Source organism: Mus pahari, chromosome 5, assembly GCF_900095145.1.
Source record: "Mus pahari chromosome 5, PAHARI_EIJ_v1.1, whole genome shotgun sequence".
NCBI classification, from domain to species: Eukaryota; Metazoa; Chordata; class Mammalia; order Rodentia; family Muridae; genus Mus; species Mus pahari.
This window is the reverse complement of record NC_034594.1, coordinates 51,211,354-51,224,977: the sequence shown is the minus strand read 5'-3', so window position 1 is coordinate 51,224,977 and position 13,624 is coordinate 51,211,354. Positions and strand designations below refer to the sequence as shown.

The 13,624-nt window shown below is 46.8% G+C and overlaps 1 protein-coding gene across 4 annotated transcripts in view; it reads right to left on the bottom strand.

Moving 5' to 3' along the window:
* Positions 1 to 13,624, bottom strand: part of Smarcal1 (SWI/SNF related, matrix associated, actin dependent regulator of chromatin, subfamily a like 1) — a 91,488-nt gene that overhangs the window by 41,670 nt on the left and 36,194 nt on the right. Inside the window, exons 1-6 of one of the 4 annotated variants that reach the window (XM_029538670.1) lie at positions 9,835 to 9,991; positions 8,053 to 8,089; positions 6,743 to 7,509; positions 6,021 to 6,071; positions 2,469 to 2,681; positions 1,878 to 1,928 (exon numbers count right to left, since the gene is read on the bottom strand). In XM_029538670.1, coding sequence (XP_029394530.1) covers positions 1,878 to 1,928; positions 2,469 to 2,681; positions 6,021 to 6,071; positions 6,743 to 7,451 — 1,024 coding nt within the window. In that variant the 5' untranslated portion in view covers positions 7,452 to 7,509; positions 8,053 to 8,089; positions 9,835 to 9,991. Of the gene's footprint in view, positions 1 to 1,877; positions 1,929 to 2,468; positions 2,682 to 6,020; positions 6,072 to 6,742; positions 7,510 to 8,052; positions 8,090 to 9,532; positions 9,730 to 9,834; positions 10,021 to 13,624 lie in introns of those variants that run through there. The other 3 variants (XM_021197617.1, XM_021197618.2, XM_029538671.1) reach the window with 3 other exon arrangements.

Genomic DNA, 13,624 nt, shown 5'->3' with positions numbered 1-13,624 from the left:
ATTCCTTGACGCTGGCGGATGACAGGCACATGCTGTCTGGCATCATGAGTCATACAGAAGTTATTTCTACAAAAAGCTCTCTGCCAGAACGCGCTAGCCGCACAGCCGAGGGATGCTCGTGTTTTCAAACAGCAGCTGACAAGACAGCGTCACGGAGAACCCTTCTGGACTGTGACAGCCTGGGAAAACAAAAGGCCTCATGCCAATTTCGCTGTGGGCAGAAGGCCTCCAGTCGTGTGGGCAGAGAAATCCCTGAGAGGCACTTCCTAGAGGAGAGAGCTCTCTCATCATGTCTTTGATGACATGTTCAGGCCTCACTGCCATTCCTTAAGTGGCTTTAGATGCCTGTGCTCAGCTAGTTTGAGGTCAATAACCTGACTTCACACGTGAGGAAGGGGACCTCCAGGTCAGAAGAAAGGAGCAGGTTCCCCAGGTCCACACACTAATGGAGGCTGAGCCTCGGTGGGAACCAGGCTCTCTCAGCAGGGCCCTCTCCAGCCGGCCTCTCAGTGCTCAGAGCTGGCTTAAGAATGTCTTAATGGGTCAGGTTCCAGATGCAGCAGGGGTTTAAATCTTACTCTGTCACCACTGACTTCACTGTGGCCTCCAAATGTCCCCAGGAAGGAAAGCAAAGGTTTCCTTGCTGAGACAATGTCACCAGGAAAAGTCTATAAAAGTTCTAAATCTAGAATCTGTAGCAAGGCCTTGCTCAAGGAACAAAAAGCTTTTCCTTTGTATTTAACTCTGCCAGTGAGGCAGGCAGGATTTAAATAGGGTCTTAGGTAGCCCAAACTGGCCTCAAACTTGCCAGGTAGCCAAGGATGACCTTGAACTTCTGGTTCTCCTGCCTCTACCTCCTGAGTACTGGGATAACAGGCACCCCCTGAATCAAATAATTGCCTTCTGCATGCTAGGCAAACAAACACCCTATCATCTCCAGCCCAAAGATGTCCCTTCTGAATGAAAGGATAAATGGGACACGAATAGCTACCCACCCACTATCTGATACTGCCCAGGACGTCAGAAGACAGAATGGAAATCAGCACAGCTATGCCTCAGAGCCCTAGCCTGGTGCAACAGTACCCGCTGGCTCCTCCTTCCCAAGGCTGGCCAGCTCACTGCTGTGACTGCCACCAACACGCAGCTCCTCCCACTATCTGGGCTGACCAGTAAGTCTATAGGGCACCAGGTACGGGAACACAACTGTGAATAATCACCACTGCTTTATATTAGAGGAGAGTAGTGTTCCAGAACAGGCTGAACCACAACCAACTATCTCAGGCACATTAGAATGTTAGTCAATCTAAGAAGAGTATGAGGAGGAAAAAAATGACAAGGAACCAGCCACTTCCCTTTTGTGGTCACAGCAGCTGTGCACACATCCATGCCCTTGGTCAGTCTCTTAAGTCCTGTTAAAATTCTTCACCCATCACGTCTTGCCTTCTGCATTTGATAGGATGCAGCCAGGACGCAACCTCCAACCAGAACCCTCTCCTACTTGTAGGTCACCGGGTGCCGGGCGCAAACTGAGAGACTGTCTCAAGGGACTTCTACTGCAGCTGTGTGACCCTGACACTCCTCTGACTTCCCGAGTCTATATTCTTCTCTTTAACTGCCTATGATGACAGGCAGGCTTCCAGGCCCTGGGAGTTTCAACAGCACCCCCTTGCCCGTGTGGAGAAGAGCCCTCTGTCTGAGTGGTTTTCACAAAGCTACTGGGTCCAGCAGGCTTGGACAAGGCTCATTCCGTCGCTCTGCCCTCAAGCACAAAGGCACCGATATGACCGCAGCAGAGAGGAGCAACCTCTCTTAAAGCCATTTTCAAGCTAAGGCAAGATAACAGCATGATAGGGAAGCAGAAAGGTGGGCTTTCTCACTTAGTTTATTGTGCTCTTCCAGGAGAAAGCTCCACTTCCTGGTCTTGACATCTGCAATGAGAAGAGAGAAGCGCACGCTCGCTCATTTGCGTTCCACCGACACGAACCCTCCAGCAAGCTCTCGTGATGGATGTGGTGGTCCTGAGGCAGGTACCACAGCCGCCGCCAGGGACCTCATTAGAAACACATGACTCCCCTGCCCCCACCATCTCAAAGCAAACACTCACAACCTGCCTCCTTTGCATTTGACAGCACTGTCTTGAGGTACAGAAAGGCATTTCTTTGTAGGGCATCTTCTGCTTCACGGCTCTTCTGAGGCTAACACAGAAACGAATGGGCTCTAAAGCCCAGGAAGCAGCGCACCTGCGTTTGTCAAGGCGGCACTGACCAGGCGATTAAGGAAGCTAGGGCGCTCTCTTTAGGAAGCTTAGAGATAAAACAGCAGCCACTACTTGTTCGCTCTCTGTGACAACTGAGGTGTCAGTGTCCTGTAGATATAGCTCTATCTCTATCGGGAAAGTCAGTCTGAACACTCCAAGACAGAGACAAATAATGCTGACATCACAGACGGCACAGAGATTGGTCACTTGCCGTAACTCCGGGACTCCATCTGTTTAAACAGGCCAATCACCACCTCTGAATAGCTGATGTCAACCTCGAAGCGGACTCGAGAGATGAGCATGCATTTCCCTGTCACAAAGGTAAGGGATGGAGCTGAGGGAAGGCTGGTCTGTCCTCCGACACTGCCACCAACCTCGTCCAGTGGCTTCAGGGAGACCGTGGAGAGTCGCTCGACTGCCTTCACTGTGGAGAGGAGGAAAGGACCGACATGATAAGGCGCATGACACTAGACGACTTTCACCTGAGCCAGGACATTCAGAAAGGCCAGACAGAAAGAAAGCAGGGCAGGGCGCTCAAGGCCATGAGGTAGATAAGGAAGGTTTACGAGCATCCTCTAACTGAGGCTTTGCGCATTTTAATATTTATCAAACATCCTGGGCACAGTGACATGACCCTGTAATTCCATCTAATCAGAAGGCCAAAGGGCTTAATTAAGCCCAGAAGTTGGACGCCAGCCTGGGCAACATAGCAAGACCCTTGACGGGGGAGGGGGGAAAGAGGGAGAAAGAAAGAGACAGGGAGGGAGGGAGGGAGGGAAAGGAGAGGGGGGGGGACAGAGAACTTGTGAGCAATTTCTTTTCCTTAAAAATTTTTAAATTAGAAAAACAGATATTAGAAATTAACAGGAAGATGTAGCTTGCGATAAAGGTTAAACGCTGTATGTAATCTCTGACCTGCCTGAGACCCTGCTGAAGCCAACACACCACAAAGCACCATGCGACCTCCAGCACAGCTACTCTACCAGCTGCTTAGATAGCAAGATGAGAAACAGGGCCAGCCGGCTATCACTGTCACCTCTCACGGAGGCGCTTCACAGACTTGACAACATACAACTAAACTGATAAAAACAAGGACTAGGATTGGAAAGGAGAAACTGCTAAGACAAGACACATACAGAGAACTTAAACAGGAAGAAGACAAAGTGAGAGGACAGCGATGCAGCCAATTTGAAGCAGGAGGAAAAGCGACTAGAAAACCGAAATGTCCAACTTTACAAGTAACCACAGGAATGGAAAGACGTTTTTACATTAGTGTTGCAAGATTACAAAAAAAAAAAAAAAGAAAAAAGAAAAAAGAAAAACAAAACAAAACAAAACAATAAAATCCAGACAGACATTTACACTACTAGCTGAGAATAAGACCTTTTGGGAAAAAACTGGAGAGTCAGGCATGAGTTTTAAGAGGTGTCATCATTATTCTACTCCCCAGGACTAAAAATATAGGCATAAACCCGCACATACAGGGGATTCTTTATGGATGCAAAACCAGGAAATGGGAAGCAAATTAAACAGCAAAAAATGACTTAGGCAACCCTGCCGTATTCATACAACCAATGTTATGCAATTATTTTTTCTGTGAGAAAGAAATTTTGGAAAAGACAGTATGATATTTACTATGTTCAATAATACAAACTATCTGAGGTTCATGATGTCCATTATGATGCTAGCACCCACACACTCATCACACAGAACGGCCAGCTCTCACTAAAATAGAAATGTTTATGGGAAAGGCAGGGTGCAAATTATATACAAATATAGCACTGCTCTACTCAGTACCAGAGAAGAGAAGGGGACGAAGTGCCCGAAGTGGCTGAGCCCAGAGACTGTGGGCACTAGTACACTGTGTATTGTGTGGTAAGTGCAGGGTAGGGTTGAACAAAGCAAAACCCAGGCTAGGGATGTAGCTCAGTACTGAAGTGCTGACCGAGCTCACCTGAGATCCTCCACTCAGTCCCAGCACTGTGGGGAAAGAAAAGGCCGGGAATGCAGAATCCAGACACATTTAAAGCCGGAGCTGTCCAGGACAACAGTGCTATGTGACAATGCTCTCAAGGGCCAAAGGACTCGAGTTGGTGATCAAGTACTTGCTCACCATGCACAAGGCTTTGAGTTTAATTCCCAGTACTTAAAACAAACAAACAAAACAAAAACAAAAGCCAGGCAGTGGTGGTGTAGTGGCATGGTGGCACATGCCTTTAATTCCAGCACTCTACTTCAGACACAAAAAGCAGGCGGATCTCCAGACCAGCCTGGTCCACAGAGTGAGTTCCAGGGCAGCCAGGGCTACACAGAGAAACCCTGTCTCAACAAACCAAAACACAAACGGAAAACAAACAAAAACCTCAAAAAGTATAATCTATAATACAAAGCATAAAAAAGACACAAAAATGATAAACCCGTGTGAAACTTAAAAACAGAAAGGCAATTTATAAATCTGAAGTTGCTGCAGGGGAAGGCAGGGTATAGAGAGTCCGCACACTCCAGTCAACCTCATCTAAAACGTCATGCGGAAACTTCTGTGCCTAATACAAGTAGGTGAGGAAGTACAAAAAAAGTAATCACGCCAAACAAGACCTCCATATACTCAAAGAGGTCATCCAAGTCACAAAGCACCACGGGCAAAAGACGGCGCAGCCAACGAAACTGCCCAGTGGAACCCTCTGGTTCCAAAGCCCAGCAATAACAGGTGTCAGGTGTCAGACCTGAAATTTTAACCTGGCACTTGGAGCCTCCTCTAATACTCAATGACTGCATTAAAGAAAAGGGTGCCACCGCAGGTGTCATGGGCTGAATTAGGGCCCCCTCAAAGCCCCATGTGGGAGTTGTAAGTTCCAGTACCTTGGAATAAGACCCAAAGATAGAGCTTTTCAAGTTAAATGAGATCACTTGGGTAGGCCTTAATAATCCAAGATGACTGGTAGAGGGAGGGGAGGGTAGAGAGATGGGAGGGGAGGATGGGGATAGTATGGGGGGGGGGAGGAAAAAGGAAAGAAAGAGAGGGAGACAGAGACAGAGAGAGACAGACAGACAGACAGACAGAGAAGCAGAGACAAGATGACACTTGAATGCTTGGGGTGTCTGAGGATATGGACCAGAAGTTCTCAATTTATAGGTCATGACCCTCAGCAATCCTTTCACAAGGGTCACCTAAGACCGTCGGAAATCACAGATATTTACATTACAATTCATAATGGTAGCAAAATTGCAGTTATGACGTAGTAATGACCCGAGTATGTACTTCTGAAATGGGCGGAGCAGAGTTGGAGTAAACGCAGCTGCTGGGAATGAGTGCGGGAAAAAAGGGAACCAAGAACAGGGCACAGGACAAGGGGACAGAAACACTGACACAGGACAGACTCAGAAGATGGGGTGCACCAGGGCTGATGAGGACTAGATGGATGGACCTGCCTGAGTGATACCCTATGCTGCCCTGCCCGCTCCCTGAACTTTGGAGTTCATTACCCAGGGTCAGACGTTAAACAACTATCTCCCTAGGGAGCAAGGCCTGACATGGCTATCTGTCCCTGCTGAATCTACCAGAGCCCAGGGGAAACAGGCACTCTGGTTTGAACTGCAGCTGAATAACTAATTAGCTGTGCTTCTCTGTGCTAGTTACTCATTTGAGACTTCATGTCCCCATTCATAAAACGGTCGTGAGAAGTGAGGTCGCCAGTTCAACAGAGCCACTAGGCGCCAACTCTTGCTAACTTTCCGCTGCAGGTGAAAGAACGCATCCACTTACTCAAGGCTCTGTAGTCGCTCATGCTGAAGTCCCACGTCTTTGTAAAGGAATCTGAAATAAACAGAAGCCTGATCACTTTTTGTCTTCATTTGGTGTCTGAGACTCTCTAAGAACTTATTTCCTGGACAACCAGACAGAGGCCAAATTCCAAAGCACTGACTGGCAGGCTCTCAAGGGCTTTAAAAAAAAAATCTCTACAGGAGACAAATAGCCAACCCGGGTAATTCTTTTGTTTCATATAATACAGAAGTCATTGAATTAAGTGGGCTGAGGCAGTTAGAACTGAAACCCAGATCCTCTGAATTGCATGTAGTTGAGTAACGCAGTGAGCAGCGCTGAGGACCAGCAGAGCTAGCCACACCCCAGCACTCCCTTCAGATCAACCAACACATTACTCATCTTTTTAAAGCGCTGAGCCGGCTCAGCACTTTAAAACTGAAAGGAGGAAAAAAGTCTTTTGGAGTTCAAATTATTGCTTTTAGGTGCTAATGCTATAATATACACACAGCACCTGGCAGAGGCTCTGGCTCTTCAGTAAACACTGGAATGTTCTCTCTCTGGCCGTGTACTAGCTAAGTTTAACAGCTGTTTGAGACAGTGTCTATTACAAAGGGAGAAGCCAGCTAAAATAGAAAAATGTAATGTGCCAATGTGCCCTCTTAATATTTATGAGGGGCTGTTAGAAGAGTCCAAAAATAGAAAAAAAGAAAGAGCCTCATTACCATAGTGCCTGCTGGGCAGAGACTTAAACACGGCAATGAGCTCTGGGTTGTAGCCGATCTTTACCCGGAAGCGATCCCCGGTCCTTATGCATGCTCCCCGTAGAAAGCTTGTGTTTTGGGGTGTGGTTTGCAGTGTGCTTGGGGGTCTCCCTTCTGTCCTAGGTGTTTTTCCCCCTAAGGCATAAAAGCTGTCCGAAATGCTCTGCCCAGAGGTAGAAGGTCTCACTGCCTTGGCCTCTAACTTGGGGTCCCTGGGAAATGATCCAGAAGAGGAAGCTCTTGTGTCCTGGGTTGCCTGGGGCTGACCCTCGCTGGATTTATAACCCAAAAGTGGCGGGTTAGAGACTCCTGGAGGACTTGGGTTAGGCTTTGGGCAGGCTGTGGACATCTCTCCTTGGACCTTCCATAGCCCTGTTGCTTCCTCTGCTGGGCTGGGCTGAGAACAGCAGGAACTATGAGGCCTCTGATCAGTAGGAAATGAATTCTTGAGATTCTGTTGCTTGAAAATGGCGGCATGGCCCGCTGGCTTTGAAGGCTCCGCTAGGAGATTCAGGAGAGAGCCCTGCTTGGACTGAGATGGGCCGGCAGCAGAGGAGCCTGAAGCTGTGCTCTGTGGCTGTTCTGACAACTTCTCAGCTCGACGGGCCAAAGCTTTTTGCCGATTCTCTTCAATCTTTTTCCTCTGCTCCTCTGTAAGTGGCAAGGACATTTTTAACAGGATAGGCTCATGCAGAGATGTCACCCTTTAGTTGGGAAGTTGGTAAAAGCTGGGAAAGGTAAAAAAGACAAAAAATAAAATGTACGTCCACCATGCTTGATTAATAAGGTTTTGTTCCAGGTAACATATTAGAAATAACTAAGGGATGAATTGAAATTTCTTTTATAATTAAAATGAAAGCACAAGCCGGGTGTGGTGGTGCACGCCTTTAATCCCAGCACTCGGGAGGCAGAGGCAAGCAGATTTCTGAGTTCAAGGCCAGCCTGGTCTACAAAGTGAGTTCCGTTCCAGGACAGCCAGGACTATACAGAGAAATCCTGTCTCGAAAAACCAAAAAAAAAAAGAAAGAAAGAAAGAAAGAAAGAAAGAAAGAAAGAAAGAAAGAAATTAAGAAAGAGCAAAGAGCAAATCCAAAACTGATTGTGTTTCACGGGGGTATTTTTTCCCTTTTCATTTGCTAGCCAGAGTTAGCAGATCCCAAGAAAGTTTTACAGTGAAACCTAACTTCATTAGAATTGACAAAGACTCCATTTTAAACTAGAAAGGCTAGTGGATCGGGCAGAAATAGACTGAGCAACGACCAGCTACATACCCTGCCAACGTGCTTGCTACAATAGCCTGTTTCCAACCTGGAAGAAGGAGAAAGAGCGTCATAGAGACTGTACACTAAATCCTCCCCTTGCCTTCCATCCTCATTACATTTCTGTTGAATCTGCAGGTGGCCAAATGCACGCTAGAGCAGCTGGTCCTAGAGCCTGACTTCCAACATGCAAGTGCAAAATGACTCTTGGAAAAATAAGGGGACAAAGGGGAGAATTGGGGACAAGGGTCACTGTACCAAATTCGGACAGAAGATATAAAGGGTTAAGCTCAACTCAACCAACACACATCACCACCACTCAGCGTACAGCACAGTTCTGAATTTTTCTTGCCACACATTTGGAAAACACAGGTATTCATTACGGAGTAAGATCATACATTTTATTTTGTACTGTGATTTCATTTATCCTAGGCATTTTCCTATAGGCTGAACCAGTTTTACAATGCTCTAGAAGCAGGGGCCTGAACACCAAATTCTCTGGCTGGGTCTGACTTAAGCCTTACCCAAATAGCTCTACCATATATGTTACAGTATATTTGAACTTGAGTTTCTAGTTAGGATCTGGCCCAGCCCTTGACACAGTCCCTCTGGCTGAATACAGACATGCCTTTAGGACTCACCTTTGACTCCAAACAATGAAGGTAAAGTTAGTTTGTAGAAGAAAGCACCCATGTTTGAAAGTGATGTCTAATTGACAAAGTGACGAGAATCAGAAAGATTTGACAGAAAAGGATATGCCCAACTCTCATGAGGAAAAGGAAGCCACTTAAGGTGGAGACAGACAGTGCAGGAGGAGAGAGTACAGGCACAGGATATGGTAGAGTTGAGAGAAAGAGAAGAGCAGCAGGGAGGGAGAAGGAGGCAGTTTTACCGGGAGAGCTTTACAGAGACAGGTTAAAGAAAGAACAGGCCAGACACAGGTAAAGACAGAATGAGCAAGACAATGAGAAGGAGCCAGAAGATTCCTAGAGTTTGAGGCCAAACAGAGCAATTCAGAGGCGGAGAGAAAAGCCAGACTTAATCAGTCAGCTGGGGAGAGAAGTCTGAGCCGGAACAGCTGAGTTGAACCGGCCAGCCAGAGTTCAAAAGAACGGAAAAGGGTGAGCTTATTCAGCAGCAAGACTCAAGGGGCTGAAAACATTCTAGGCCCAGATAAGAACATAAGGAGGCTAGAAGCTTCCAGGACTAGGCCTAGGTTAGCAGATGGAGGCAGTGAACCTTCCAGACAACAACAACAGGATAAAAGTTACTTTTACATTATAATGTTTGTAACACAGGAAATATTCCAGTAGCACGGCCAGCCATCAAAGAAAGCTCTAGACTCCTCAGAGGGCTTAAATTTTATCCCCTGCTAAGACTCCCTTTAGACAAAGCACCCTAAAACATCTCCTCTCACAGATGTTACACTCAAGCCTGCCAACCAGCAGCATTTAAAACTCTCAGCCTTGTATTCAACTAGGGTTATACCTACCAAGGCCTAGTATGCTGACTGACCACCCAGTTGAGGAGATGAGACCACGGAATGCGAGGTCCAACTAATAAACCATAAACCACAAATGCACACCACCACGTAGACATTCCTCTTTGCTGAAACCTGGGCTCCCCTTCCCTTCCAGGGCACATCCTAGGTGCCTGCGAAAAGGGGACGCCCCGCCCCACTTTGCCTCTAGCATTTCCACTTGGATCTTCCCGTCCCCACTGCTCCCTCCTCCTGGCGTATTTGGTCTCGTCCGACTCCAATGCTGCTACCTCCTTCGCAGCCCACTTCCTTACCTAGCGAGGCCAGTAGGTGAGGCTCCTTCGCAGAACAGCCCTAGCCCAGAAGCGTCTTTCAGAGCCTTGCCCAGGCAGTTTTCGCTTCTGGGTGGACTGTTAGAGGAACTAGAATTCAAGCGCTACAATTTCACCCATCTTGGAGCGAGCCATTGGCATTGAATGGCTCGGCCACCGTCGAACTACATTTCCCAACAGCCAATACGGCCGCAGATCCCGGTCATAAATTGTGGATGATATTACACTTGGTGTAGGGCCTTCTGGGGTTTGTAGTTTGAGTCCGAAAGCCTGCCCATTGGAGGTTGGTGAATTGAGAGGCGTAACATTGTGGGCGGGTCAAGGTGTGGTGCACCCTGGGAGTTGTAGCTCTCAGTTTCTCCAAACGTTTAATCCGGTGTAAGGAAGGCTGAGCATTCAGTGTCAGGGGTGTCTCCAGACATATCAGACAGCCAGATTGATTTGATACTTAATAAAGATTTTCCTGGCACACCCGTTTCTACTAGTGTTGTCCTTATAAGCCCCAGCCGCTGCTGAGTATCTGCTTTCCTAGACCAAAGAGGAATTGGAATTGTTAGAGCCTCCGTCGGTCAGCATGCTGATCATTAATAGGAATTTAAGTTAATCCGAACTACAACCTATGAAGCATAGACAGTAACTCATGTATCCCAGACTTGTCTAGAACTCACTCTGTACCAGAGGATGTCTTTCCTGCCTCTACCTCCTACAGACTTGCACCATCATAAGATTATTATTATATCTTTTTTTTTTTTTCCTCAAAAGACAGGATCTTAGCATGTATCATTGGCCTAAAACTGACAGAGATCCTTCTCTGGAGTGCGATTAAAGATGTACACCACACACCCAGCTCCATTATAGATGAGAAAACGGAACTAAGACTGGTCCACAATTTTCTCTAGGCTGTATATTAGCAACTTTGTTATTCTGATTCCAAAGCCCTCACATCTATCAGATATTATCATGGTTAGTTGGCTCCATTTCTGAGCACAGCATTCTTTCTATCCTCCAATGGTTGAATATAATATTCTTCTATCATCAGCGTACACGGAAAGGTTGATACGATTCTGTTTTCAAATAGAGCTCATTACAAAGAAGTAGATCTCCGAATACAGAGTTAGTTGAGAAAATGATCAGACATTTAGGGAAATGTGATGTGTTTTTTTAATAAGAAGAGAGGATGAGGTGGGCTGCAGTAAGATATCATGAGCATAGGAACTGTCAAAATAGCAGCCCACAACAGGTGGAAGAGGAATGTTGCTAGTGTTGGCTAGTCTCGGGCAGGGAAGGCTGTTGGTGCCTGGACGCCCTTTGTACAAGTCTACTTTGTAAACGTTATAAACCCTCAAGGCACACAAGTGGCCAGGCCCCTGCTCTGCAGATGTCACTAGTGGTTGTACCAGTGTAGCTGGAGAGTGTTCAAGCCCCTCCCTACAAGAAAAAGAAATCCCACCAATCCCTGAGTCTCCGGCCACTCTGGAAATCCCACCTACCCCCTAGAAACCCTATATATACCATGCATTCTGCCCAGTTCTTTGCTGCTTCTCACTGGAGCAGAGGCAGCTGCCCTCCTGAGTTCCCACCTTCCAAGAAATTTACTGTGTGAAGTCTGTTGTGCGGTGTGACTCTGTGGTATTCCCAACTGTCAGGATACCTTTCCCCCTCAGAGCTGTAACATTTTGGCCAGAGCAGAGCTTTGGCAAAACACTTTGACTGGGGAACTATCCCCTTCTGGAGCAGAGCTGTAACCCTTGCACTGGGGAAACTTTCCAGGCAGCTAAAAGAACTGCTGTAGGAGAAGCCTTTTTCTTTAGAGCTGCAATACTTACAGCTAGTATTTGAGGTAAATCTTATACTTTGGATTTTCCCTACTACTCAGCACCCATTTCCTGCGTCGCAGTGTGAACAGCTACTAATTAGCCAGCACCTGTCTTGCTCTTCCCGTCCCCTGCAGAGACAGTTAATTTGTTAAGACCAAGTGCTGTGCCCTTCATCTTGCCTGTCACCAATTCACATGACAGTCACTTCACTCTCCAGGCCCAGCTGACTTACCCATAGAGCAATAGCATGTCCTTTGATGTGAATCAGAGGACACATGGGCCCATGCATCCTAACCTCAGAACGCTGGATTCCTATCTATCCATGTATCTTGCTCCTAGAAATCCCAACGTAGAGAGTCTGGGATTGAACTAAACAATGTGGTCTCCTTTCTAGCTCTAGCATTCTAAATGTGAAGTCACTGTTTAGTCTAAAACTCATCTTCAAAAAGCAAACCAATCAGATTTCAATCAATATTCCTAGCACTGGCTCTGTCAACAACATAATCCATTGGGTTCTTGCTATACTCAAGCTTTTTTTAGGAGAGAAGGGAAGTGTAGAAATACTTATTTGGAAGCCAGGCATGGTGGCACATGCCTTTAATCCCAGCACTCGGGAGGCAGAGGCAGGCAGATTTCTGAGTTCGAGGCCAGCCTGGTCTAAGTGAGTTCCAGGACAGCAAGGGCTATACAGAGAAACCCTGACTCAAAAAACAAAACAAAACAAAACAACAACAACAACAAATACTTATTTGGGACGTCTGTCTTGCCAGACTGGTCTCGAACTCCACAACTTCTAACCTCTGCCTCCAAAGAACTGGAATTACAGGCATGTACCAACACGCTCGCTTTTTAAACAGTTTATCTACTTTAAGAAGTTCTTAAGGCAACAGTGAAACCCATTCATTAAAATGATTAAAAGGGCTGGGCAATGGTGGACACACCTTTAATCCCAGTACTGCTGAGGCAGAGGCAGAGGCAGAGGGCTCTCTGTGAGTTTGAAGGCAGCTTGATCTACAGAGTAAGTTCTAGGTCAGCCAGGGCTGCACAGAGAAGCCCTGTCTTAATACAACAAACAAACAAACAAACAAAACACACACACACACACACACACAATTCAAAGTTAGTTCCATGTCATGCATCTCAATGAAAGTAGCTCATCCTCCCTGTTAACATTATTTCAGGACTGAGTTAAATACCAAATAAAAGGCTATTGGTAAATAGATGACTCATAATGTATACTTTGAATTTTAGAGCTAGGAGGTACTAGGGCCATACGTAATTTTCTCTCTCTCCCTCCTCCCCCCCTTTTTATTTAAGTGTGTGTGTGTGTGTGTGTGTGTGTGTGTCTGCCTGTCTGTCTATCTGTCTTGGGGTTTCTATTGCTGTGAAGAGACACCATGGCCAAGGCCACTCTTATAAAGAAAAATGTTTGATTGGGGCTGGCTTACAGTTTCAGAATTTTAGTCCATTATCATCATGGTGGGAAGTGTGGCAGCATTCAGGCAGACATGGTGCTGGAGAGGTAGCTGAGAGTTCTACCTTTGATCGACAGTTCTACATCTTGATCAATAGTGATTGTGACACACTGACAAGGCTTGAGTTTCTGAGAACCCAAAGCCCACCTCCTGGTGGAATACCCCCAACAAAGCCACACCTACTTCAACAAGGCCACATCTCAATAGGGATACTCCGCATGGGCCTAAGGGGGGCATTTTTATTCAAACTACCATAATGTGTGTGTGTGTGTGTGTGTGTGTGTGTGTGTGTTTGTGTGGTGGGGAAGGGGGTGCTGGGGAGGGGGGAAGGGGAGAGTGGGGAGGGGCGGAGGGGAGGGGCCAAGGTGTCCCCTGAGCAATCAAGCCATGGTAAGCCATGGAACAGGCTTAATATAAAAGCAAGCTTATTGGTGAGAAGGGAAGGGGGGCAGAGGAAGAGAGGGAGGTGGGAAAGAAAGG